The following is a 27,629-nucleotide window of genomic DNA, read 5'->3' on the forward strand; positions in this document are numbered from 1 at the left end:
CAAAATGGGATGCTAAAATAAAAATTGAACAAAAATAAAAATCAGCTTTTTATTTGATTAAACTTTAATGCATATGTATGTATATGCCTGGATCTGAAGCTCATATTCAAGGCCATTTTAATGGGTGCAAGTTGGTAATCCTCCTCCTTAAGACTTTGTGTACATTCATATTAAGTATTTTATATTATGTCAGCTTGGATGTCTAACAAGCTGACATAAACCATATTAAGTGACCTATCAATTTCCTGGTGAGTCAAGGGCTATACAGGCTGCTATGACAGAACTACATGATTAAGTTTACATAATTAATAATCTCCAATCAACAAATTTCCTCCAAATTGTCCATTACTTGTCAGCACTCCAATGTTGTTGTATCTAATATTTCAACCTTCTAAGACACTTCTGACTGAATCAATCCACCTAGATCTTGGTCTTCCTCTGGGTCTTTTCCTTGCCAACCTAGCAAAGAACACTTATTTTGCTAATCTTTCCTCTCCCATTCTATTTAAGTGACCGATACCATTTAGATGCTCTGCTGACACATTCTTCAATGCTAATAATGTCAAGTTCCTTTCTAATATTTTCAGTTCTAATATGATTCTGCTATTGATGCCATCTACTTACTTTTCTCAGAACGCTTATATCTGCAGTTCCTAATCTTTGATCAAGTGCTTTATTTCTGACCCAACTTTCAGACCCCTAACTGGTTTGAATACTGTCCTGTGTACTGCTAGTTTAGTATTTTGGCTGATTTCTCTCTTATTCCATACAAAGCTATTCAACTGTCCCCTGCCATAACAGCTTTGTTTTTTCTGTTGTCTATTTTAATTTACCATCTTTACTAAAAACTATGAGTAAATAGCTGAAATATTTACTTGTTCTATAAGTTCTTCATTGAGAATAACGAAGCTGAAGTTTTCTATGTTCCTGCCTATTTTCATAGGTTTGACTTTTTATTGCTGATTTTCATGCTGAATTTGTTACAGCTGTTATTCAATTTAGTTAGAAAATCCTGAGGACATGCACTGGATGTATTTAGGAGTACATTATCATCTTCTGCAGAAAGCTAAGTGCTAAGTTTGATGTCTCTGATTTTTAATATTAAGTTTAATGCCACTTTCTTTTACAATGTGATTCATATAGATGATAAATAAAAAGTGGAGTATAATAGTGCAGGATTTGTCTTTACATCACAGCGTCTTCCTGTATTTACTTAGATTTTAACTGCTTCTAATTAAGTGACTTGGAGACATTTAATTCTGAAATAAAATCCCCCCCCCCAAAAAAAAAATTATATGAATTGTGTATATGGTTACGTGTGAGTAATTTGTATTCTGGATGAATTTGTGAGAACTGTTTGAGTGTCAAGTTATGATATTTTACATTAACATATTATATTGATCATTATGTAGGGATGAGGCAGATGAGGATGATGACGATTCTGCTTTTCTTCCTGCTGATTCAGCTCCAGCATCACATCAACTTAATCTTCCAATAATTAATCCTGTCCAGTACCATATGTTTCCTGTGAAGTCAAGAGCCGCAGTTCAGCGAAGAGCTACTGTTAGTGGAGCATCACCTACTGTTTTACGTCCCCCAGTAAGTATAGAAGAATTGGTTGCTCCACTGGGAAAAAAGAAGGATAATATTGCAAGAAGTATCTCTCATGATCCATCAAGACATGCTGATTCTTCTGAAAATGGATTGAAACTGATTGTTGAAACTCTAGATACTATTAAATCAGATGATTTAGAAGAAAATTGTACAGTATTAGGAACTGAACACAATGAAAGCATAGAAACATTTAATCATATGTCCAACTGTCCATTGACTACAGTTAGTCTTGGTAATGGAAAAGAAAATTTACAGAATCTTGAACAAAATACCAATTTTTCTAGACCAGATATTATTCTTCCAGTTCAAGAAGAAGAGTACACAATTTTAGAAAACAAATGTTTGAATTATGCAGATGAAATCAAAAGTGATGTGGAAAAAACATGCAGAATTAGTGAAGGAAATTTTCAGAATGTAGAAAATGTTCCAGTTTATGGTGAAGCCGGTAAGTTTTTGCACATTTAAATAACATTAAGTTTTGGTAGGCAGTCACTGCATGCAATATTACACTGTCAAGCTAGGTACACTTAGTCATCAGTGGAATCCACTGTTTTAAGAATTTTTACTTATCCATTCCAAGCTGTGTAAAATAGGTAGGCATATACCAAGGAATAGTTTCTGTTATGAATGATTCAGTTCACTCCTATAATGGACCAGTAATGTCAGGGTGTCATTGAACACTGTGTTAGTAGTTTGCACATATATGCCACTCTGCTTTGAAGAGTGGTGGGGACAGTTCTATATACACTCATGAAGAAACACCACGATAACCAAGATAACCACTTGCACCTGTCTTGGCATTGACTCCACTAGACCATGGAAGGTGTTCTAGTCCATCTAGCAAGAATAACATCTTGGAGTTCAGCAACTGAACAAGGCACTGTGTCAACTGGCAGATGCATTGTTTTACATAATCTCACAATAGGTCAATGGAATTCAAATAAGGAGAATTGTGTTGTCAATGAGCACACAGAATACTTGGATATAATCTTCAAATCATGTATACACTATATGTGTCTTGTGATACTGGATGTTTTCTTGCTAGAAGAGTCATCCAGATCCATTAGGTCATATTTTCATCATGTAGGACAATACCTGGTCCAAGCAGGTAAGAATTAGTGGTCATGATGTGTTTAGTTGGGATGAGAGAAGCACAGTGATGACCACTGAGCTGTATCCAGCCACTGATAGTATAGAGAGTTGATTTTTTGGCGCGTGTGTTGCTCATAATACCTGTGGGGCAGCATTTGAATACCACAGCCCTCAAACTTTGTGTACTAGGTGCATTTCTGTGTGCTCACAATTTGTATGAATATTAACTTAATGTAATGTGAAGACTTGAAAACATCTAACAGACATCACACTTACATAAATATTAAACTTTGCAAAATTCAAAATTTCGATGCTAGTATCAAGGCCATCTTTTGTGCATTGATAAGTTATAAGTGAAACAAAACAATAGAATATTTCAGTTTATTATTATCCTCCAAGGACTCGAGAGAAGGCCTCTTTGTCAAACAAAACCTGCATACTTATAATTCTTTAAAAACATCTACTGAAAATGCACTATCATCACTCGTAACCTATTCAACACACTCACTAGCATGCCATGAGAAAAACATAGACCTCACATGCCTTCTAACTGAAAGTTAATGTTCTTTTCAACATTGCAGTCATCTGATGTGATGACTTGGTCACCTTAGCAGTGTGTGGCCTCTGTACTTTGCCTACCATCACCACAGGTTTCTAGCTTCATTGACTATTTGTAGCAAATTACTATTAGTGTAATACTCTACTTTCATTGTCCTTATTCCAAAATGCATAACTTTGTACTCAGCAACACTGAACTCATGTTTATTGCAATTTTCTCATGGAACCAGTTTGTTCAGATTTTTTTCTGACTTTGTTATATCTTGTTTAAACTAAACATATTTGGTCGTTTATAATTAAAATACAATTTTATTTAATGCTGACCATAAAAACAAACTTATATTATAGCCTACCAGTTTCGCCAGCAGACTGTCTGGCATTTTCAAGGCGTTTATGAAAAGACATAAAAACTAGTAAATGCAAATTGAAAAGAACATAAAAAATGTTGTAAACCAACTAGTAGCTAAGGTTACATGTTCACGTGACAGAGAGGACTTATTGTTCTTATTCATTATCACGCATGCGTGATTGTTGTAAACATGTAATGTAATTACTGGCTACCTGTAGTTCAGCTTGATTAAGAGAGAGGATAAGGTTTTTCCACGAACCATTTAGAATTACACCCTGATTTCTGTTGAGGTTTCTGCTGGTTATTGACACTATTGTGGCTTCCTTGAATAAACAATGTCTGTAGTCGTCATCGAGATATGGCATGGAGCTTTTTTGCCACTCTATCGTGTGATTAGACATACAGAAATGATGTGCTAAGCTGGAAGAGATACTTCTGTTGTGGTTTACATCACCAACATGTTCTTTTTAGCTGATTTCTAAACTCCAAGCACTATTAGACTATTATATTATATTATACTATATTACTCCAACACTATTAGATTCAAAAGTACGATAATCCTAGCCAAAGCCAAACAGCCTGTTCTCAACGCGTCTCCTTATGATAGAAAGGCAATTCTCAACTTGAAGAAAAACAAAGATATCATTATTACAAAGGCTGATAAGGGAAATTCTACAGTTATCCTTAACTCTAAAGATTATTATGATAAGAAGTGAAGAGAACACTAAAATCCTCACATCCTATCACTCCAAGACTATATGGGACACCTAAAATGATAAACAGGATATACTGCTCTGTCCAATCATTGATGGAAGATCATCACCAACTTACCTTTTGGCAAAGCATCTTGCAAACTTATTAAATAATAAAATAAGATCAACAGAATCCTATATCAAGAATAGTCAACATTTTGTAAATAAATTCCAAGCCATTAAGATTGCACCAACAGACATGCTAGCCAGTCTAGATGTTGTATCCCTTTTCACCAATGTACCAGTAGAAGAGGTAATAAACATTATCCAAGATCTTTTTCCTCTAGACATCACACAGATGTTTAGACACTGCCTTCAATCTAATTTCTTCAAGGTTAACAACACCATATACCAACAATTAAAAGGCCTAACAATGGAAAGCCCACTATCACCATCTTGTGCAGACCTTTTCATGGAAAAACTTGAAAAAGAAATTCTCTCCACAATCTCCCCCAGACCATCTACATGGTGGAGATATGTTGACGATATCTTCATTATATGGCAAGACAGCTTAGAAAACCTAAAATCGTTTGTGGATAAAATCAACTCAATACATAACAAGATAAAATTCACTCTGGAAATGGAAAACAACAACCAACTGCATTTTTTAGACATTTTGATAAAGAAACAATCAAGCAGTGTCAAATTATCTATTTACAGAAAGCCCACAGATACTGGAAGATATCTTCATTATACTTCAAACCATCCCAAGGCACACAAACTGAGCATTATCCACATGTTGAAATATAGGGCCAGAAAGTTTATATCAGAAGAGGAGGATACTCAGACTTAACTCTCACTAATAGCCAACACATTATCATAAAATGGATATCCTCAAAACATCATAAAAAAATATCTATACAGTGACAACCCCAGACAAGAAGAATCCCACTCCCAGCACATTTCTACTGTAGTGATCCCTTTCATCAAGTCAATTTCTTATCAAATAGCAAGAATACTAAGAGCCTACAACATCAGAGTGGTCTTCAAACAACCACCAGCATCAGAAAAGTTTTAGGATCTCCAAAAGATAAGGTACCGTTCTACAAATATCCAGGAGTATATTACATTCCCTGCTCCTGTGGTCTTGCCTACACAGGACAAACTTCACGGAGTTTAGAAATCAGACAAAAAGAACATGTTGGTGATGTAAACCACAACAGAAGTATCTCTTCCGGCTTAGCACATCATTTCTGTACATCTAATCATACGATAGAGTGGCAAAACAGTTCCATGCCATAACTTGATGATGACTACAGACATCGTTTATTCAAAGAAGCCACAATAGTGTCAATAACCGGCAGAAACCTCAACAGAAATCAGGGTGTAATTCTAAACATTTCGTGGAAAAACCTTATCCTCTCTCTTAATCAAGCTGAACTACAGCTAGCCAGTAATCACATTACACGTTTACAACAATCACGCATGCGTGATAATGAATAAGAACAATAAGTCCTCTGTCACGTGAACGTGTAACCTTAGCTACTAGTTGGTTTACAACGTTTTTTATGTTCCTTTCAATTTGCATTTACTAGTTTTTATGTCTTTTCATAAATGCCTTGAAAAAGCCAGACAGTCTGCTGGCGAAACTGGTAGGCTATAATATAAGTGTGTTTTTATGGTCAGCATTAAATAAAATTGTATTTTTTGTTATATCTTGTTCAGATAAGGTTTCTATATTGGAAAGTTCCTGCACCCTTTCTAAATTTACATTAGACAAATAATTGTATATTACTATCCAAATATTAACATACAAGTTAAATAAATTGAATAGTACAGAACACTGTGGTACAGAAACTTGCAGTACTAGTCATCCTGCTGTTCTACTCAATACCTATGTGGCCGGTTTATATTATTCTCTGATACCTGTCAGTCAGCCATCACAAACTTAATTTTGCATACCCATCCCTTTGAGTTCAGTGTGGAATCCTGTCCAATACTCTGCAAAATTTGTGGTATTCATTTCTGTTATCTAACTCTGCAGTCACTATTATAGTGTTAGCACGCTGCCAAAAACACAGACTTATCCTTGACAATACCATGCTGTCTCCTCTATAGAGGATTAAGGTTCTCTGAAAGCTGTCAGTCAGCCATCTGCTCCAGAGATAATGATTGGCTTATAATTTGTTGCTTCTTGGTTGCTTTTGTCCTAGGTCCACTCTTGTGTAATGGAATTATCTTGCCTTCCTTTGACTACTCATTAATAATTGTGCTTATGTTGACTTTAAGTTCAAGTTACAGTCACTGATAATTCTTTTGCACATTCTTTTAGCATCCTTGCTAATATTCTGTCTGGTTCCACTGCTCTGTGTAAACAAACTCTTGCAATTGCTTTCAGCTTATCCTTCAATCTAGTTTCATCATCATCCAGATAAGAAATAGACTTTGTCTGGAATATGTACCTTACTAAAATGCTCATTTACCTCAGCTGCTTCTGTAGCATTCACATTTCTTCTTACATGATCTGTTTTTTTCTTTCTTTCTCATACTTTACGCAGTAAAAAAAAATTGTCTTGGGGTCTGTTTTGTCTAGAAGACTGTTTTTCATTTGTTTTGCCTTCCTTACTTGTTTTTTTTCTTAGTATGATTTTTATGCTGTTCCTTGGGTAAAGGAAGTTATTAAACTTGGAGAGAAAAACTGCAAATATGGAGACTGGAAGAAGGAATTCATCACAGCAACACAGACTCCCTTCAAATGATAATAATAGACTTAACAATACCTTTCTCCCTATATTTGATCCACATTTTCTTTTTATTTAACTCTTTCTTCAGTCTTATTCATCTGTTTAACATGCATATGATTTATTTTCTTGCCTATAGGAATTCAATCAGCTGTGGTTTCCTTCAGGCATGCTTTAATCACTTTCCATGCACTACATGATTCCTCTACCATGCAGTTCTTCATGCTAAGGCACAATTTTTACCTGCCTTCTAATTCTACACACACACATACACATACACCATTTTTTGAAGCTCTTACATGATTTGCCACTTCCCTAGGTTAAAACTGCACAATCTCTTTCTCTCTCTCTCTCTCTCTCTAGTTGGAGGTAAAACAGCTCAGTCATTTATATACTGACTTTTAGATGCTCTTTCTAGCTCCAACATCAACAGAGTAAGTTCCGTCATGTACTTCTAGTTAGTTTACTGTGTAAATTTTCTTCTCCTTCATTTTGTATGCTTTTTCCTAATTCCATTCTTTATCCTTATAATTGAAATTACCCATGATAGTAGTTTTACTTATATTTGTAGGTTTTTCTTTCTTTAAATAGTTCACATCTTCAGAAGAGCAGCATCTGACTGTGTATTTTCTTCTGTTACTCATGTTTATCATTTTGGGATCTCTACCAAGTTGGATTTTATCCTCCTCTCTTATCTATTTTTCCAGCAATACTTTCTCATCATCTCTATACTACTATTCCTGTAAGGATTTCTCTACTTATGGTCTCACTGATATAATGCTGATGTAAATTCAGCCAGGTAGTTTCCAGTAATGAAATCTTCACTACAAGAAAAAAATACTTATCTACTCATCTAGTGTGACACAAAACACACCCCTCCATAATCAGAGAATCGTCGGGCATTATTTTATTCCTTTTCACCTCTTTTCTGTTTTTTTAGCATATTTCTTCCCTCCTTTTGTAACTTTTCTGATAATGTGAAGTAGAATGCAAAGTAAATTACCTATATCACAGTCCCTCAAGTTTTTGTAGTGATTTGGTACAGTTGATGCTTTTGGTTGGAAAGACCTAGGTTTGATTACAATCTAAGACACAAAGAAGCTTTATAAGTTTTTTCAGTTGAAAGTGAGTTAACTAGTCTGATACAGAGATGGAAAGTTTTTTTGATCCCAGAAACTAGGTTTTCATCCCACAGTACAGGAAAAGCCAGAACACATGCAATTAAAACATAATGCACTGGCCTCATGGCCTTAGTTGCTTCAGCTGTAATTCTAAATAACATCAGACTCGTCTCTTTTATATCTCTGTCATGGCAATTCTACCACTTTTAATCATTTGCATTCTTTTTCACCTGTGTCACTACTCACCATTTACACATTTGATCCTTTGTTATATCTTCTTGTATTCAAAACCTCTCATTCGTCTGTTTGCTTGCCTATTCAGCACATTTTTGCCATCCTCTTTTTCTCTCTTAAACTGCTCATATTTGTTAATGAATACATTGTGCACACACTCCATATTGCCTTCCACCTTTCCTCACCATATTCTTATATGCTAGCATTGTGAAGTTCCTTTCTAATAGCTTCAATTTTCATCAGATTCTGCCATTTGATGACGCTTTCGACAAGTTGCAAAACCTTTGGCACATCAGTTCTATCTGTGACAATGCAGTCAAGAAAAAAGAACTCTTACATGCCACTTGGCCAACCCAGGTTGCTGGCCTGGTTGGCTGAATGGATAGCTTATCCGCTCTCCAACTAACAGGTTGTGGGTTCGAGTCCTACCACAGACATGGGTGTTTGTAAAAGCCTGCTCTGGATGAGCTTGTATATCTCCTTGTGGTTTAAAAGGTTTAATTTTAATTTTTTTAATTTTCATTCCAGTTGCAAAGGTGATGGTAAACCATAAGATAATTTCACAAGTAGACCTTTCTGTCATATCCATAATTTCAATTAGACAGATGCCAATGCAATATGGCCTCTTCTGACATCGGTGATGTGCCACACAAATTCTTGCCAGGTGATCCTATCTATGGTAGGCTTCAACTCTCTGAAGACCACTCCAGACACACCATCCATCTCATGGTCTGCATCTTCTCCCCTTTTCCAGCTTTACCTTTTAATACTGCTTTGAGAACTTTCTATATGTCCAAAGCATTTCAGCTTTCCTAGGTCAATACTCTTAAGGAGTGTTAAAGTTACACTCCTTTTTTAGGACCTATCCTGTCCACCTTTTGGTGCATGTGATCTTCAAGTTTCCTGTAACAATAACATATCTCAAAAGCATGTATGTTTACAGAACAAACAGGCAAACAGACTAAATATTAAATATCATAATCCTATAATCTGAACTAGTACTTTCTATGGGTGCATTAAAAATATCTTTCATATTTTGCTGATGATCTAATGATAAATCTTCTAGACTTTTAATTAGGGATTGGTTAAGGGAAATGCTTTAGGATTATGGAAAATTCCAGAAGCAGTCTGTCAGATTTAAATTACATATTTTTTTGGTGATATCAATTTTATTGAACTTAAAAATTTGTTCAGTATTCACACTACATTACATTACAGTTACTCTGGATTTGTAGACCATACCATCTATTCAGATCATTGCAGTCTTTACTGCACCTATAAAAGGAGCCAGTTAGGATTATGCATTTGAATACTCTTCCTTTTTTTTTTTTTTTTTTTCACCTTCCTATCTGCATGCCTGTGAATAAGTCTTTATGGGTGATCCACAAAGATGCCTGATTATTATTAGTATTATTGTACAGTCGCCTCCATGGAGTCTGGAGACTCATCGCAGAAGACCCAAACTATTCACACAATTTATCATACATCTGCTTGAATCCATTAACAGACAAAGCACTCACTACTGATTCTGGTAACCTATTCCACTCATTCAAAACTCTCCAAGCAAAAAATCTAGTTCTCAGTCACACATTTATTCAACTTCCAGGAATAACCTCTTGTTCTGGCTCCTTTAGCCAAGTTCTGAAACAATTCCCCTGCATCAGTCCTATAAAAACCTTTTAAGCAACTTCAGTGTTTCTATCATATCCCCTCTTTTCCTCATATCAACTAACTTCTGCAATCCACACACACACACTCAATCTATCCTCATAGGGAACATGTCACAGACCACTCACCATCTTGGTCATTCACCTCCGAATCTTCACCCCTTCCTCACCCTCCAAGAAATCCAGGAAACCAGACCTGAGCACAGTATTCCAGATGTGGATGGATCAACATCTTATAAAGTAACAACTTCATCTCCGATTGTTAGCATATTCTTCAGTAGCCAAGTAATCTTATGAGATATTTTAGCAACCATAGCAATATGTCATCTAAACTTTAACTTGCTGTCTACCACCACCTCTAAATCTCTAAATTATCTATTTCCTGGAGTACAGTTCCATCAATGTGGTACACAGCTTGTAATCTGTATATTCCAAAATGAATAACTTTCCATTTCTCCACATTAAACTGATCACCCATTATCATTTTGCCCATAATGAGATCCTATTTAAATTATCCCATCCTGCAAACTCTCCACATCGCCTTGATTAACTATTACTCTGCCTACTTTTACATCATCAGCAAAGAACTGAATATTTCCTTTCTAGTTATTTCCTATATCAATTATGTACAAATTAAACAGTAGTGGTCCCAGTACTGAACTTTGCTCAAGCTACTAGTCACCAACTTTTGCCTTGATTCTGCCCTTCTATATACTGCTTTCTGATATTTGTCCAGCAGTTGCCCTTCTTATCTACATAATCAGTGTCATATCCATCCCCTTTCATTCTAATTTGTGTAACAGAGTTCCATGTGGTATTCTGTCAAATGCTTTGCAAAATCTAGCAGAATCATTGTGTAGCCATTTCCTTTATCCAAATCAGTGTTATCCTATTATAAAAAACTAGTTAATTACTAAGGCATGACTGACTTGTCACAAATCCATGTTGCCCCTCATTCTTATCAGTACCAGATTCTTATCCACCCATTCTTGAATTCTCTGTTTGACCAATTTTTCCAGTACTTTTATCACTGCACCTGAGTTACTGATTGGTCTATAATTTGCTACTGCAGTCTTGGAACCTCCCTTATGCAAGGGAATTATTTTAATTCCCTTCGATAAGGGAATTAAAATAATTTAATATCCTCTTGGAACTTTACTAGAGCTGAGACTTAAAGAGCCTAGTCAGATGCATTGCCACTTCCCTTGCACATTCTCGCAAAACCCGAGCTGATATCCCATCTAATCCCACAGCTGTATGTACATTGAAATTCTGTGATATCTTAAGAACTGCAATTCGTCCATCCATCTATCTCTGTTATTGCCACATATTCATAGCATTAACCTCACTTGGATGATATATATACCCTTGCAAAGTGGTCACTCAGTAACTCAGCTATTTTATCTGCTTCTGTCATTTCATCATCATCAACATTCATTAAGGTTAATCTTCCATCGTCATCTGTTTCAGAACATTTTCTAGAACCTGTCTATTTCTTTGCCTTTGAATGTATGAGACCCTCACCAGTCTTGTAATACCACATATCAAAACCGTTATCCTTTTGAATCAGATTTCTTTAGGTTCCAAGTGTCACATCTGCAATGAGATACTGAAAAAATAGCTGCATCCAATATTCTCAGCTTTGTTTCTGTTGTACTAGAAATAAAGTTTCATCAAGAAAGAAAGAAAGACAACTTCACATTACTGTTTTTGGACTGTAGATAATGAAGATCGGTAGACAAACAATAGAAAAAGGCCACAGTTGTATATCAGAATTTGGAGTGATATAGATTGCAAATGAATGAAACTGAATGGTACAAGGAAATTTTAAGGCACTGTCAGTTCATAAAGGGACAATTCAAGATTAGTCATTCTCTGATATGAGGTTTTCGAAGTTGAAGGCTCTGTCCTTCCTTCTGACAGGAGGAATCTTGCAAAGTATAGTTAGGAAAGTTGAGCTGAACAGTAGTGGCTATTGAGTTTATTTTCCACCTGGTTAGACTATAATAAATTTAGTTTAATCCTTTATCCAAGTATAAGCAAACAAAGTTTGTGCCTGAAGTATCTTCAGGACTGAGACAACTTGTAGTAAAGGTGGACCAAGCTCTCATTTGCCACTACCTAGACCAGATTCGACTTTTATTGAGGTCTCGTCAGTGGGAGCCAGACCCAGAAGTGGTGATACTAAGGCAGAAGCAATGGAGAGGTCTTATTTACTTATATGAGTTGCCAAAAGGTGTACCATCTTATTATTAAATTACTATGGATTTAGAGAAATATGTTGGAAGTTTATTTTCCACTAATTTAATAATAAGGTGGTACACCTTTTGACAACTCATATAAGTAAATAAGACCTCTCCATTGCTTCTGCCTTAGTATCACCACTTCTGGATCTGGCTCTCACTGACAAGACCTTGATAAAGGTCGAAACTGGTCTGGGTAGTGGCAATTCCCTTAATGCATAGCATTATACATGTCTGCAAGGAGATGTGCTTTGCATTATGGGAGATACCGAGACAAGGAGTGATGAGAGCTTGGTCCACCTTTACTACGAGTTGCCTCAGTCCTGAAGATACTTCAGGCGCAAACTTTGTTTGCTTACACTTGGATAAAGGATTAAACTAAATTTATTATAGTAGTGGCTATTGTTTGAGACTTTATTAAAAAAATAATAGGTTGAGTTCAGATGTCTGTAGGTGGTGTATATTGTGTGTATTGCAGTTAAAAGCACAAACATTGATGAAGTGTTTTTTATTTTGTTTTTATTTTTGTATTTTAGATATGTATTTTTTATCTTTGGAATGATTTATTTATTTATTTTTCATGTTTTTTGGATTGGATTTCTTTCTTTCTTTTTTTTTTTTTTTGTTATTTTTTGACATTGTTTTTGAGGAAGTTCTTTTCATCTGCAGTATTAATGATATTACTTAGGTTGATTTGTGTAGTTTTTATGTTGTGGGGAGATATGAATTAGAGTAAGATTATATTGTAGGTGAGATTCACAGGTGTGTCTTTGACACAGAGAGAGAGAGATAGAGATAGAGATTATCCAGTTTCCAGTTCATTGTATGGCTGCAATACTTCCTCCTGCCAATTGCTATACTTGGACTCCCTCCAGGAACACCCTGACAAAATGGTAGCTGGATTTTTCACAAACCAGTTGCAAATCCTCCCAGTGCATTACTAACAGCTTTGATCCCATGTATCTTCCAGAAGCCAGCCTTGGGAGGTTGGAGTCCCTATAATGAAATATTGGCATACCCTTGGGTTGTCGTGCAGAAACCTAGCTTTTTGGTTCAAATATGGGTGTCAGTCACTTCAGGCCTCCATTAATCCAGATAGTGGTATTTTTGCTGACTAGAAAGATATGTTTTTTTGTGGCAGTACTCATCAGGGTTGCCAATTCCCTTTCTGGAGACAGGCTACAAACTGGGGAGGTAAGATTACCCTGTCTGGGGAAAGCTGTATATTTGCACATTGCCAGTTACTTTCTTATTTCACATAAATTTATTCACTTGACTTCTCACAATACAAGCTTCATTTATTCTTTTGGCTGTGTTTTGGCTATATTTAATTTGTTGTCTTCACTATAAAGCATGAAATAGATCAAATATTTTGTGCTTTGTATAGGTTTTTCATTCATACTAAAATTACAGACAACTTACTTGTTTTATAAAAATATCAAACATCTGCATAAAGCTGAATTGATATCTGCAATTTTGATATCCAGTGGAATGCTGCTTCATAATGTAATTCATCTATATGAATAAGAGTGGAGATAGTGTGCACCCTTATCTTACATTTATTTTAGATCAAATAATTTTCCTCTACTCTTCCATCTTTAACTGCTGGCTTACAACTTGAATATATATTGTCCTGTTTACCATCAATATAACTGCAATCTTTTTGAGCATCTTTTCCATTTCTGATCTGAGAAAAGCAAACAATGCCTTTTCCCCTTTGTGGAAACTGGAGATATCAGAAATATTGGTATTTCTGAGAACAACTCCATCTGTGGATTTGATTTATATTGGAAATTGAATCTGGCTCTCTTGCAGACCAAAACAGGAAGATACATGAATACAAAGTCTCATAATCATTATGAAAGTGATACCATCAAGCTCTTAATCCATTTTTCTCACACCCTTTGTTCTGCAGACACTTTTACAACATTTACAAAATTCATCTAATCCACATTTTATTCTAATGGTTGAAGCAGTCTCTCTCTCTCTCTCTCTCTCTCTCTCTCTCTCTCTCTCTCTCTCTCACATACACAGGTGGTTAACTATATATGTATAAAGCTAACCACCACTCTCTGCCTCTTCAAGATAATGTCTGTAGGATTTCTCTCCCTTTTGTCTGGGGTGCTTTAGAGAAGACACTGTTTATATTTAAAAAAAAAAAAAAAAACGTCTCGGCCTTCACCATATTTGTAAGTTATTCTACAACAGTGGATCCAACTTGTTTAAAGACATAACTGGATCTACTGTTGTTCTGCAGAAGTTAATCAGGTATCTTGCTTGTGTACCATCTTTACTTTGTTCATTTATAGGAACATTTGATTGCATTAGATTCTATTCCATCTGACTTGATGGTATATGTCCAGCATTCACTGAAATAAAAGCTGAACTCCTCTTCAAAGCCATTATTTATTTAAAGCTTTATGAAGACAGCTCTGTCATTGGTGCTCCACAGACCAAATTTAAATGAGAATTGATTGACTTAGGCTTCCTAGTTTTGGTGGTGTTTCATCTGTTAAACACTAACATTTGCTGTAGATATATTTATTACATATTAAACTCTAATAGCAAACACTTGCCTCACTACCTATAAGATGGTGCAAATATGTATTTTGTTGTTTTACTTAAATTGAAATATTCAGTTCCACTCTGTTCATTTTGACTTCTCATTAACCTGCCATTGTACAAAAGATAGCTTGATACTAGGCAGAGCCTACATAGCTCAGTCAGTATCAATGTTGTCCTGTGTTCTGCAGCTGTTCTACAAGGTCTTGGAAAGACCTAAACTAAAATCCATTCAGGGATGCAAAGAACCTTTATAAGGACTTCTTAACTAAAGGTGGTTAGCTGGTCATGCATGAAGGTGGCAAAGTCCCCCCACACACACACATACACAGAAACTTGGGTTTTTCATCCTGCAATAGACAACAGACTGGCCAGAAGAACAAGTGCAATTGACAGACATAATACACCCACCTCATAGTCTTAGTTGTTTCATCTATAATCCAAAACTTTTGCAAGAAATAAATATTTCTTGCAAAGAAATATTTCTTTGCAAACAAAAAAGCTGCTAAGAGATAAATCTGATACTGATATAGAGTTGGCAGTTGTACATTTTACAACTTTTTTTTTTTTTTTTTGCAAGAAATATAACAGTTGTAGCCAGAACTTGACAAATATGCTCTTCTATTCACATGTGGCAAGTATCTGCAGAATGGACAAAATGGAATTTCAAAGAAGAAAAAAACTTTCTAAACAAAGTTATTATTCTTCTGTGGTCACCTCCATGGAGTGTGAAGACTCATCGCAGGAGACCCAAACTATCCACACAGAATCTATCATACTTCTCCTTGAACCCATTAACAGACAAAGCACTCACAACTGTCTCTGGCAACTTATTCCATTCATTCGCCACTTTCCAAGCAAAAAATCTATTCCTCACATCCCTATTAACTACACTCACTCAACTTCCAGGGATGACCTCTTGTTCTGCTTCCTGTAGTTTACTGCTGAAACTGACTTAAATAAGTAACTTAAACATTTCTATTATATCTCATCTTTTTCACCTGTCAACCAACTTTTGCAACATAAATCTACAATCTATCCTCATAAGCAGCATTCCGCAGATGACTCATTATCTTGGTCACTTGCCTCTCAATCCTCTCTGCTGCTTCCTCATCCCTAGGTCTGGTCTCATCCCCAGGAGACTAGACCTGAGCACAATAATTCAGATATGCACATCTTGTTTTGTGTTCTTCAATAGCCAAGTAATTCTATGAACAACCTTGGCAATATTCCCACTAAACTTGAACTCTTTGCCTACTGCTATCCCCTAATCCCTAGTTTCATCTATTTCCTAGACTACAAATCCATCACATGTGGCAAGTAGTCATAGTCAATGTGCTACAGCTTGTAATCTGTTTATCTCAAGATGCATAACTTTACATTTCTTCAGATTAAATTGATACCTATTATTATCTTTTGCCCATACTGCCATACTGAAAGCCTGTTTAAATCATCCTGCAAGCTCTTAACATTGCCTTCATTAACTATTACTGCACCCTATTTTGCATCATCAGTGAGCAACTGAATGTTTCCTTTCAAATTATTTCCTATATCATTTATGTGTAGGAAACCTTGCAGCACACTACTAGTCATCCGCTTTTGCCTGGATTCTACTCCTCCATATACCACTTTTTGATATCTGTCCGTCAGTCACCTTCTCATCCACTTAGCCGGTGTCATATACATCTGCATTTGTTCTGATTTGCATAACTGCAAATCAGATCAGAATACCAAATGTTTCCATGTGGTATTCTGTCAGATGCCTTTGCAAAATCCAGCAGAATCATCAGGTACCCATTTATCTTATCCAACTCATCTGTCACTCTGTTATATATATAAAAAAAAGAGTTAGTAAATTCTAAGGCATGATTGTATTCTTATTATCATAAGATTGTTGATATTATTAAGATTATCATATTCTTATTCACCTATTCTTGAATTCTGTTTTTGACCAATTTTCCTACTTTTACTACCACCTCTGAGATCCTGATTGGTCTGTAATTTGCTACTGCAGTTTTACAACCTCCCTTATGCAAAGGAATTATTTTGTCCTCTTTCCACTCTCTTGGAACTCTGCTAGAGCTGAGACTTAAACAGCCCGGTCAGAATCATTGCCAATTCCCTTGCATATTCTTATATAATGCGAACTTATATTCCATCTAATCCAACAGCTGTATTTACATTGAGATTCTACAATATCCTAAGAATGTTCAATTCACCCACCTCTGTTTCCACATCAGTCTCTGTCATATATGTCACAGCATTAACCTCACTTGGATGATATACCCTTGCAAAGTGGTCACTCGGTAACTCAACTATTTGGTCTGCTTCTGTTACTTCATCACCATTGGCACTTCTTAAAGTTATCCTTACATAGTCGATTCTTCCTATTACTTGACATGTAATAAAAGAACTCTTTGGGATTTTCTTTGGGCTGCTCAGATAGTTTCTGCTCATAATCTGATTTTGCCTTCGTTAGCATACTGGTTACCTTTCTTACTTGACCCGTGTACTGTTAATGAGCTTGCTGGTCACCTTTTTCATTATATACTCTTCACAACTTTTTTTTTCCCAGCTCATGCTTAATGATACTACTCATCCATTGTAACTCCTATCTGATTAACCCTCCTTACCTTGAATACACAATCTGGTATTGCTTCTTCCAGATGCTCCTTAACTATCTCACATGTACTACTAACATCCATCCCCTGCAGTTTTTTTTTTTTTTTTTTTTTTTAATGCCATGGTACAGCTTCAAGCTTCCTCCTAATCTTATCATAATTACCTGCCTTATAGTTCCACATATATCCCTTCTTGACAGAATATTCCTCATGCTTTACAGCATTTCAAGTCAAGACTGCATGGTTACTCTCCCTGGGTGGAGGCAATGTAACTACCTTGGTTATGGATAGCTCTTCTGATCCTATAACGGATCCACTACTCTTATAATCTGAGTTTCCTCCATCACATGCTCTTCAATTATCTCTCAGTAGCTGTATAAATTCCATTTTCTTCTGGCCATGTTATCTTTCATCCTTCTAATCTGTCTCCTAGTGAAGTTCTCCATAATAATAATTACTTGTCATGCACTTATTGTACTAATTTGCTGGTGCATATCTTCCTGATCGCTCCCTGGAAACCCCTCCCAATAGCATCGACTAACTGTATATTTTGTCTGATTGGTCTCAATCTTTCATCATATTCCTTCAAAAGACTTCAACAGTATCCCCCCTGCCCCGTCTACCTTATCCTCCCTGAAAATACTAAACTACATCATTTGCTCTTAGCTAAGTCTCTAATGCCTATAACTTTTGGTGAGGTTGCACTAACCAAAGCAAAAAACCTCTCCCTCTTGTTCCTGGTATTTCTGCTATTAGTATATAGAAACTGTTTACCCTGTTGAACAGGGTAATCAGTCCAGGCTAATCAAAAAATGCAGACTAGATTCTGCATTTTTTGGTCATTGTCACAGTCACTTGCCTTATGGGTGCTGGTGCTGTCATCCACTCATCCAGATATGCTCTAATTGCTTACATTTTCTTGACTGCTTTCAGCACTCTCAGTGAATAAAGCTCTCTCTCTCTAGACACCTGACACCAAAATGTTGACTGTCAGCATTATACAAATCCTTCTTTCCATCAAACTCAGACCATAGGTCTACAAATCCTATATTATTCTTTCTGCAAAACCTAAACTTTCATGTTGATTTATTTTGCTGTCATTGCCCTGCTCTTCAATTCGTCTGTATTGTAGCTTGGCATGATAATTAGTCTTCACGTTCTCACTCTTCTTTTTTGCTTCATCGAACAACTCCTTCACATCCTTCCTCATAGAATACTTCTTACCTCTCAGGTTATTAGTGCCATCCAAGACAATTAGTTCTTCCTTCATCGATATATCATTATCAATATTAACTTCTGTGCCAGGAAAACAGTATTTTGTTATATTTTCATTAAGTATTCCTATGATCATAGAATCTCCATACAAAATTTTGTCCTTATCTTGTTTCTTTTGTTTGTACATGTGATTTTAATACTTACCTTTGACCTCCTGCTTATTCCTTTTCTCAGCCTTGCTAATCTTGTGAAGTTTATGATTCAATTTTGTGCCTTGTGCTGTGAAGGATAACATGCAAGCATGCTATTTCCTTACGTAGGTCCACTTTATTCCTCTATATTTCTATATTAATTCTGACCTTAACATTTTCCAGTCTGCTGTTGATACTGTCTACTCTACTAACTCCTATTATGCACTCATTCACCAGTTTCACTCAGATTCCATACATCCTTCAGCTTTTGCGATGAATACATCTCACACACACACTGCACTGAACAAAATCACAAATTCAATTCACCCAACAATGACATCTTTGCTGCTATTGTTCTGCTGCATAGATGCAATACTATACTGACAATATTGAATTTATTTTTACTTTAAGAAAATACCAGAAGAATGTCATTTAGTAATGAAAATTAATATTTGTTTTACTATTCTTCCTATTCTTATTTATTGACTTTTCCTTCTACAAATGGTTCTCACACAGAAAGCTTCTCCAACTATGATACAGCAGTACCTAATCACTTTGACTGCTATTGACTTAGGGGAGATATCTTTTAAAAAAAATGGAATGGGGGAGGTTTTGGCCAACTACATTCTTTCCATGGCAAGTAGTTTGCATAACTGTCAAGCTCTGGTTGTAGTTACACTGGAGTGGGGTGGGGATTACCATTATGAAAATTTTGATTGATATATTGAATCTTACTGATAGTAATTTATTAACTTCTAAATACATACATACATCTTCAAAGCCCACCTTTCCTAATTGGGTTGTGGGAGCAACAGCTGCAAGAGGAACTTCCAGTGGTCATGATCCTCTGCCACCAAGCTCAGGTGTTCTGGTGGGATTCCCAAACATGTTCACCCAAGGTTTTGGATATAATCTATCCAGCAAGTCCTTGGCCTTCCACCCTCTGGCTTGGCAAAGAGGGCCTGCTGAGGGAGCCTCTCTTGTGGCATTCTGACCAGGTGCCCATACCAACGCAACTGTGATCTCTCAACACAGAGAAGCGGTGGTTGAATATTGAGGGTTTCCCGAAATTGCAGAGCTTCTGACTCTGTCAAGTCTTGTCAGCCCCACAACCCCTCAAAGGAACCTCATTTCAACCGCTTGGATTCGTGTCTGCATTCTTTCGGTCATTAGCCAACTCTCATGACCATAGGTGAGGATGGGGACATAGATTGTATTGAAGACAGCCAGCTTTGCCTTCTGGCTTAACTCCCGCTTCAATACCACCGAACGGCCAAGCTCCCACAATATTGAGCTTGCTAAGCCAATTCGAGTATCTAGCTCTACGTCCCATTTTCCATCATTCGTGAATATGGACCCAAGGTATTTAAACTTCTCCACCTGCCTCATTGGGACTCCACTTACATGTAGAGTGCACTGGGATGGTTGTCTTGAGACCACAAATGTTTCAGTTTTGGCCACACTGATCTTCATTCCGGCGTCTGCACAAACAGCTACAAACCTATCCAGGGTCCGCTGGAGGTCATCTGTGGAAGAGCTAAGCAGAACTAGGTCATCTTCAAAAAGCAGACGTTCAATGCTACATCTTCCAATTCTGACACACTCACTGCCTCGGCTGTGCCTATCAATCCAGTCCATAAATATTACGAAAAGGAGGGGTGACAGAACACACCCTTGGCGGAGGCCAACGGAGACTGTGAAAGGTTCAGACTTTGTACTGTTTACCCTGACACAAAACTCTGGGCATTCATACAGGGACTTGATGGCAGCTAATAGTTCGCCATCCATTCCATACTCCTGTACTACTTGCCAAACCTTATCCCGAGGAACCCGGTCATCTGCCTTCTCCAAGTCCACAAAACGTGTAGGCATTCTTGGCATATTCCCAAGATTTCTCAAAACTTGCCTTAAAGTGATGATTTGATCAGTTGTGCTTCTACCAGGATGAAAGCCACATTGTTCTTCCTGGAACTTTGATTCAACTATGCTCCTGCACCGTCTTTCCAAGTACCTAGCATACACTTTCCAGGCAGGCTGAGCAGAGAGATGCCACGATAGTTACTGCAATCCTTCTGGTCTCCCTTCTTGAAGACTGGTATTATTTTGCCTGTCTGCCATTGCTTTAGTGCTCGCCCAGAAATCCAAGCAGTCTGACACACTCGAGTCAGCCAGAGAACACCGTCTCGATTTAAGGCTTTTAGCATTTCGGGGTGAATTTCATCATTGCCACCAGCCTTGTCCGATTTTAGCGATTTTATTGCTAAATGGACCTTTTCTGCTGTGAAACTAGTCATTGCCCTGATCTGCACCTCTTGGATGTCCACAACTGCTGGTCCACCTGGGTTAAGAAGGCTCTCAAAGTATTTCCTCCATCTGTGGAGGATATCCTTCTCGATTGTTAAAAGTGCACCATCAGAGGCCTTAATTGCCCTTGCTGTGCACAATTTCCTCCCTCGAAGGCAGCAGATGGTCTGCCAGAATACTTTGTTTTCATTTGCATAGGATGAGTCTAATCTTTCTCCCAAGCCTTCTGCTTTGCTGTCTTTACTGCCTCAGCATACCACAAACGCATCTCAGGTGACCTGACCCTAAGCCATGTTAGGTAGGACTCCTTTTTTGCCCGGAGAGTTTTTTGGACTTCTTGGTTCCACCAAGGTGTCCTTTTCTCACTGCCTGTTGCCATGTTGAGCTGCTCTCTGCCACAGCATGAGAATGCAGAGGTAGTGACAGCTGTTCTGAACAGCTTCCACTCCTCCTCAACATCTGCAGTATGCTTGGGAATCTCTTTGAACCTGGAGGAAATGTCATCTGCAAAATTCTTCCTTGCAGCCTCATTTTCCAATGCCTCCCATTTCACGTGGTATAGCTGCTTAGGCCTACAAGCGTTGATGGTAGCATCTGGTTTCTGAAGCCGTAGAGTGTGCACAACAAGGTGGTGGTCAGTTGACAGTTCTTCCCCCCTCTCCTCACACGAACATCCAACGCTGAGGAAAATAGGTCTGCTGAGACTATAAAGAAGTCAATCAGAGACCTTTGTTCTAGTGTATCCCTGTACCAGGTATACTTATGGGCTTCTCGGTGCTGGAAGAAGGTATTCATTATGGACAAGCTGTTAGTACAGCAGAAGCCCAATAATTTCAACCCATTTGCGTTAAGGTCAGGGGCGCCGTTCCTCCCAACCACACCCCTCCATGTCTGGTTATCTGTTTCAACATGTGCATTGAAGTCACCCATTAGCAGGACTGATTCCTGCTAATGGGTGACTTTTGACATGTCTGCCATCCTGTCAAAAGCAGCATCCACTTCCTCTAGGCAGGCAGAGTATACTGACTCCAGATTAGGTACATAGGCTTGCACCACAGCCAAATCATGGTTTATCATCTGAAGCCTTAATACACATACCTGTCCCCCCAGTGGAATCCACTCAGCAACGCAGTCTGACAGCTGGGGGCTTGCGAGTATCCCCACACCCACCTGAGCAGACAACATTGTCAGGCTCATACCAGAGTAGTAGAGCTTCCACCCCTTATCCAGGTCGACAGTTCCAGAGCCTCTCCTCTTGGTCGAAGAAAGCCCGACTAAGTCTAGCCGGTAGCGCTTGGCTTCCTTGACCAGTTCCAACTCCTTCCCTGTCAGAGAGGTGTTCCAGCTGCCTAAAGCCATAGTCTGGTGCCGTTGTCATTGCCATTTCCGTTCTTTTGCAGAACCATTTCTTTGCGCTGCCCCTAAACACCTCCCCAAATGGGTAGCGGGCCCATTGATGGAGTTTCCTCTAGAAGAGTGCTGAGGAGTGGTGTCTAAGGGAGACTGTAACATATTTTTCGAATGGGTCCCTCTGCCTAAAACCTGAACGCGTCCCTTGGTAACCCGTGCGACGGACGATGCGGTATGAACATTTTTTGATGGCCCGATCATGTTACAGTGTTTGATAATGTCCTGTTAGCACAAGACGAAATGACACAGCAAAATAGGAAAGATTCCCCTCGAATACTCTAATAGTATTCGGGGGAAGGAGCAAGAAGCAAGGGACAAAGAGGAGGGACCAGTCTACAGATAATATAACAGATGTATATTACATGAAGTAAGGCATGGTCCAGCATCAGGTACCTCGGGTTTACCATGCCCGTACTGACTAAAGTGAGCCTCTGGGGTCAACTTCTTTTTTTGATGACACTCTCACCCAGTAAAAGTTATAAATCAAAAGTCATAGCAGATGAGTACTGTGAATGAGTTAAGAATTACATAATCAGAGGATCATGGTATTTTGATACTGCTTCAGACATCCAGTTGTAGTTGGCATGGTAATAGTTTTGAATTAAGGGGAGAAAAAAAACTACCACCTTAAGGCATGCATTGCTGGTTCGGTTGGCTATGCAACAAGCATCTCCATCCAACAGACTGTTGGTTCAGATCCTGCTAAGGTATGGATTGTTTGCAAATGCCTTTAGATGATAAACAGTTTTTCATCTTGCAATATAAGACATTTACCTTGCTCATTTTGTAAGCCTGATGTGGCTTAAAAAATTTCCATGTTTGGTCTCTTCTCTTGAACAGGTTTTCTGGAATATCTGACCATTAGCCTTGATCATGATACTAATGTATAGGTTTACAATCTTTCACAGTGTTTATACTGTGACCTGAATCCCATCCATGGAAGATTTTGCCAGTTAGGACTGGCATGATTATTGATAGCCTGATATTTCTGAACACATTTATCAATATCAAAACTATGATGATGAAGGTATCCCCTTCATCTTCATAGTTTTGATATTGATTGAAGACTTTCTTCATCTTTGATGTTGAAGATTTTGTCTGTTTTCAAGGTGTTATTGAAAATGTCATGATGCATCATAACATTTGATCAGGGGAGATGAATCTAATAGAAATGCAAATTTGAAGACAAGAAGTTCAGAGTTCATTTTGAATGAACAGGACAAAACAATTTCCATAAAAAAAAATAAAAAAGGTTTTTCAAAATTGTGCTGATGAAGAAGACCAAGTAATTGTGTAGGTGGGAATGTATTTGTATGGTTCTGAAGGTGGTAATGAATTTGTTAATAAATTCCAATAATTTAAGATTTATGTTCAAAAATTTCAGTTAATCCAAATAAATAGAAAAATAAAAAATAATTCAAACTATCCACACAGATCAGTTTTGTTTTGATAGAGATGCACTAGAAATAATATTACAAAAGAAAATTTAAAAAATGATAACTGAAAGGAGAAAGAAGGAATAAATTAGGATAAAATTAAAAGTTGGAAAAAATATTTCTTCAAACTGAATTCCTTCTCCTCTTCTATTTACTTAATTTAGATGCATGCTTTATTAATATAAAACTTACAACAAATATTTCATTACTGTAAATTTACAAAAATGTTTATTCCGTTTTTTTTTTTTTCTAGATATAAAAAATTTATATCATGAGAATCAGTTACAAGAGGAAAAGAAGCCAAAAATAGCTTGTCCTTGGGAAGGATCTGATACTGTATTTCAAGGAAGAAGACCAAGTGCACATGATATCACAAATGAGATAGCCGGAAGTTGGAACATGGATGATCAGCCAGTATTGACAAAGGTTACAAAACTGCCATCATTTGATACTGAGGTGCATGACATGCATTTCCAATGCTTGGCATATTTGTGCATGCATTAACTCTAACTGTAAAGTATCATTATTAACTTTGCAATTTATTTCTGCACTACATGGCTAAAGTTTTTTTTGATTTTTGCTTAAAGAATGGCAAATTTAGCTTATATTTTATAAGGTAAAAAATATTGGAAAAAATTATTAATGCATCATTTTATTAGTCCCTGTAAAGAAGTGTCTGATTTTTGTCTCTCTCTTTAATTTCCTTGCACGTGATAAGAAAGTAATTTAACTTTTATACTAAATATGTAATGGTTACATAAGGAAACTTTTAATTTTGTGAAATAGTAGTTAGGTTCATTACAAGTAAAGTGAGTTATATGACTTCAAACTATGTCAAGTGAAAACATCCAAAGTTTGGATAGGGAAGAAAGGTCTAAACATTCCAAGACCAAACACGTGTTTGCACTCATAGGCATTTATCGAGTTATTACCAACTGAGCAGGTAATGCCTTCATTCTAACTGGCTGTGGGTTGAAATCACTCTGTAGCATGGACATTTGCATTATATAGTGGTAGATAACTTTCATCAGTGTGAGACCATCATCCTTAAAATGGCTTGAAAAAAGTTCCATGTTTGGCCTCTCAAGTAAGGTTTTTAGATTATCTTTCAGAATATCTAAAAACCATGGTACTGAAAGTAAGATATCCTGGTGTTTAGGCTTATACGTTGATTCTCCAGCATCATATATTGCTTAAGGAAATTAAAAACATAGACTTGATAATAACTAAAAATATTTAATTATTACTTCCTATATTTTGCTGAGTTAGCCTAGTGGCTGTGTGCTTCGCAACCATATGCCTGAGGAAGGAGTTTCCTAGGTTCGATTCCTGTCAGTGACGTGAGGAGCTGAAGGATCTTCCTCAGCCATAGCCAAGTTAGCCAGTCTTGGGTGTGGATAGTAGGGTTTTTCATCCCGCAAAGCAGACAAACTGGCCTTGAGAACTCAACACTACAGGACACAGGATACAACAGGGCGTAGGGCTGACCACCTTATCCTGTGAATGGTTTGAGGTCCGATGATTAATAAACCTTCAACACTGCAAGGTAAAATAGGGTAAAGGGAAGATGAGAGATGAGATATTTTGCTGAAGTTAAATCAGCATCTTCAGGGATTAATACATTGTATGCATGTATTTAATACCAGTGTATTAATCCCTGAAGTTGCTAATTTAGCTTTGGTGAAATATAGGAAGTAATGATTAAACATTCTTAGTTATTAAGTCTACGATGTTAATAAAGACAGCCTTGGAAAAAAAGAATATGGTTTTTTTCTTTTTCAAAGCTGTCTCTTAAACATCGAGTATATCATGAAATTCATTTTTTTTTTTTATCCCTGCAGACATTGCCACTGAGTCTGCAAGGTTTGTTTCTTTGTGTGTGTGTGTGGGGGGGGGGGGAATTCAGTGTGTGGTGAATTTGTTTGCAAGGGTAAAATAATCTGAATTTCATGTATCAAAGTTTTAAAGAGGCAAATTTTGAAGTGAATTGTTGAAAATTTCTGGCATGTAAGTCAGCAGGTGGCATCAAATACAGCGAAAAATTTCAGAAAGTTATGTACCACCTGCAAAAATAGCTAAACAAAACTTATGGGAAGACTGAGATATTTCTCTTCTATATTCAACCAATGTTGGGCAAAAGGATCTTGCTGTAGAAACACAAGCCTTTTTGTCTCTGTCTGCAAGAAACATTTAGAACTCTAAGGACTTTACCTTTTGGAATTTTGCCATTGTTCTTAAGGATAGAACTGGAGATGGTCCTGCTCATGGTTGAGTAGCTTACCTAGTGGACAGTAATGAGCCTTTCCATCATGCTCAACTTAATATTCCTCTGAGGCTAGTAGCAATTCTCATATCCTTGGAATTTTTATTATAGTATGTTCCATATGTTTTCCACTGGGTTATGAATTAAATGAGATTGAACTTGATAATTTTATACTGCAACTGCCTCTGCCATACTTCTCATGGGTGAAGTTAATGGACAAGGTTCTATCATATCTTAATAATAATCAGTACCATCTTTCATATGCCTACCCACTTGTATTCTGCAATCTTACAATTTGCTCTCCCCCTGCCATTTTTCACTGTATCTGTGGGATGTTGAAGAGAACATCTATGAAAGCAATTTGTTTCCTGTTATTTGCACTGTCTTCACATGGACCATGTTCTCCTGCATGAATACCCATGTGGAAAATGTACCAGACTAACAAGAATACTTTTTTCTCATCTTGCAAAATTTAATTTTAAAGCAGTCAGTCAAACACCTATGAATGAAGCAGGAAAGTATGTAACAGATTTTTACTCTATCCAAAGTGCTAAGCAGCCAAAAAAAAAATATATATATATATATATGATTAAGACAGAACATGGAGTATATTTGTAGATATCCTACCACATCAAACTTAATAGCTTTTAAATATGCTCAGGCCAAAATATGTTATGGGAGATGTCATAGTCAAAAATAATCTTGGTTTTCCAATTTACATCATTGGTTAATCAAACAACCAGTGCAAAAATTGTATAGGATAAAATCCAGAAAAAGAAAGGTAGATATAGAACACATAATTTGTCTACCTGGGAACATAATGGATACATTGTTGCTGATACTTTGGTAGAAAATTTTGTCAGAATCTCAGCAGTAGCTTCATATTGTCTTGAATTTTTAAAATTTGAAAGAGCAACAAGAGAAACAGCAGCTAAGCTTTTCCACCAGTGGGTTAGAGCTGTACAATCAGCCATTTGTTAAGGAGGAACTAAAAAGCTATTTTACTGTCTCACCCCAACAAGTAAGTCCTGATAACATCCATTATGAGATGATAAAAACATCTTTTATGGATCTCCTTCTCTTACTATATAACAGAATACTTACAGAGGAAGAGTTTCTGGATTCTTGACATAACTCAGTTCTCATTACTACCCCATAACCAGAAAGGATCCAACACAAGCAAACAATTATCAAGTTATTTCTGTGAACAGCTGCATTTGTAAAATATTAGAGAAAATGCTTAATGCAGACTTCTCTGGTGTTTAGAAAACAAAAATCTTCTCTCCATTACACAATGTGGTTTTTGTAGACATTTT

At 37.0% G+C, this 27,629-nt stretch overlaps 1 protein-coding gene across 1 annotated transcript in view; it reads left to right on the forward strand.

Moving 5' to 3' along the window:
- The window catches only part of cnk (connector enhancer of ksr), a 221,522-nt gene that overhangs the window by 130,442 nt on the left and 63,451 nt on the right, over positions 1-27,629 (forward strand). The window contains exons 10-11 of the mRNA XM_090412454.1: positions 1,413-2,059; positions 24,304-24,476. Coding sequence (XP_090268580.1) covers positions 1,413-2,059; positions 24,304-24,476 — 820 coding nt within the window. The remainder of the gene's footprint in view (positions 1-1,412; positions 2,060-24,303; positions 24,477-27,629) is intronic.

This window comes from Typopeltis vanoorti, chromosome 22 (assembly GCF_054136105.1).
Source record: "Typopeltis vanoorti isolate ZY-2024b chromosome 22, IOZ_Tvanoo_1.0, whole genome shotgun sequence".
Classification (NCBI taxonomy): Eukaryota; Metazoa; Arthropoda; class Arachnida; order Uropygi; family Thelyphonidae; genus Typopeltis; species Typopeltis vanoorti.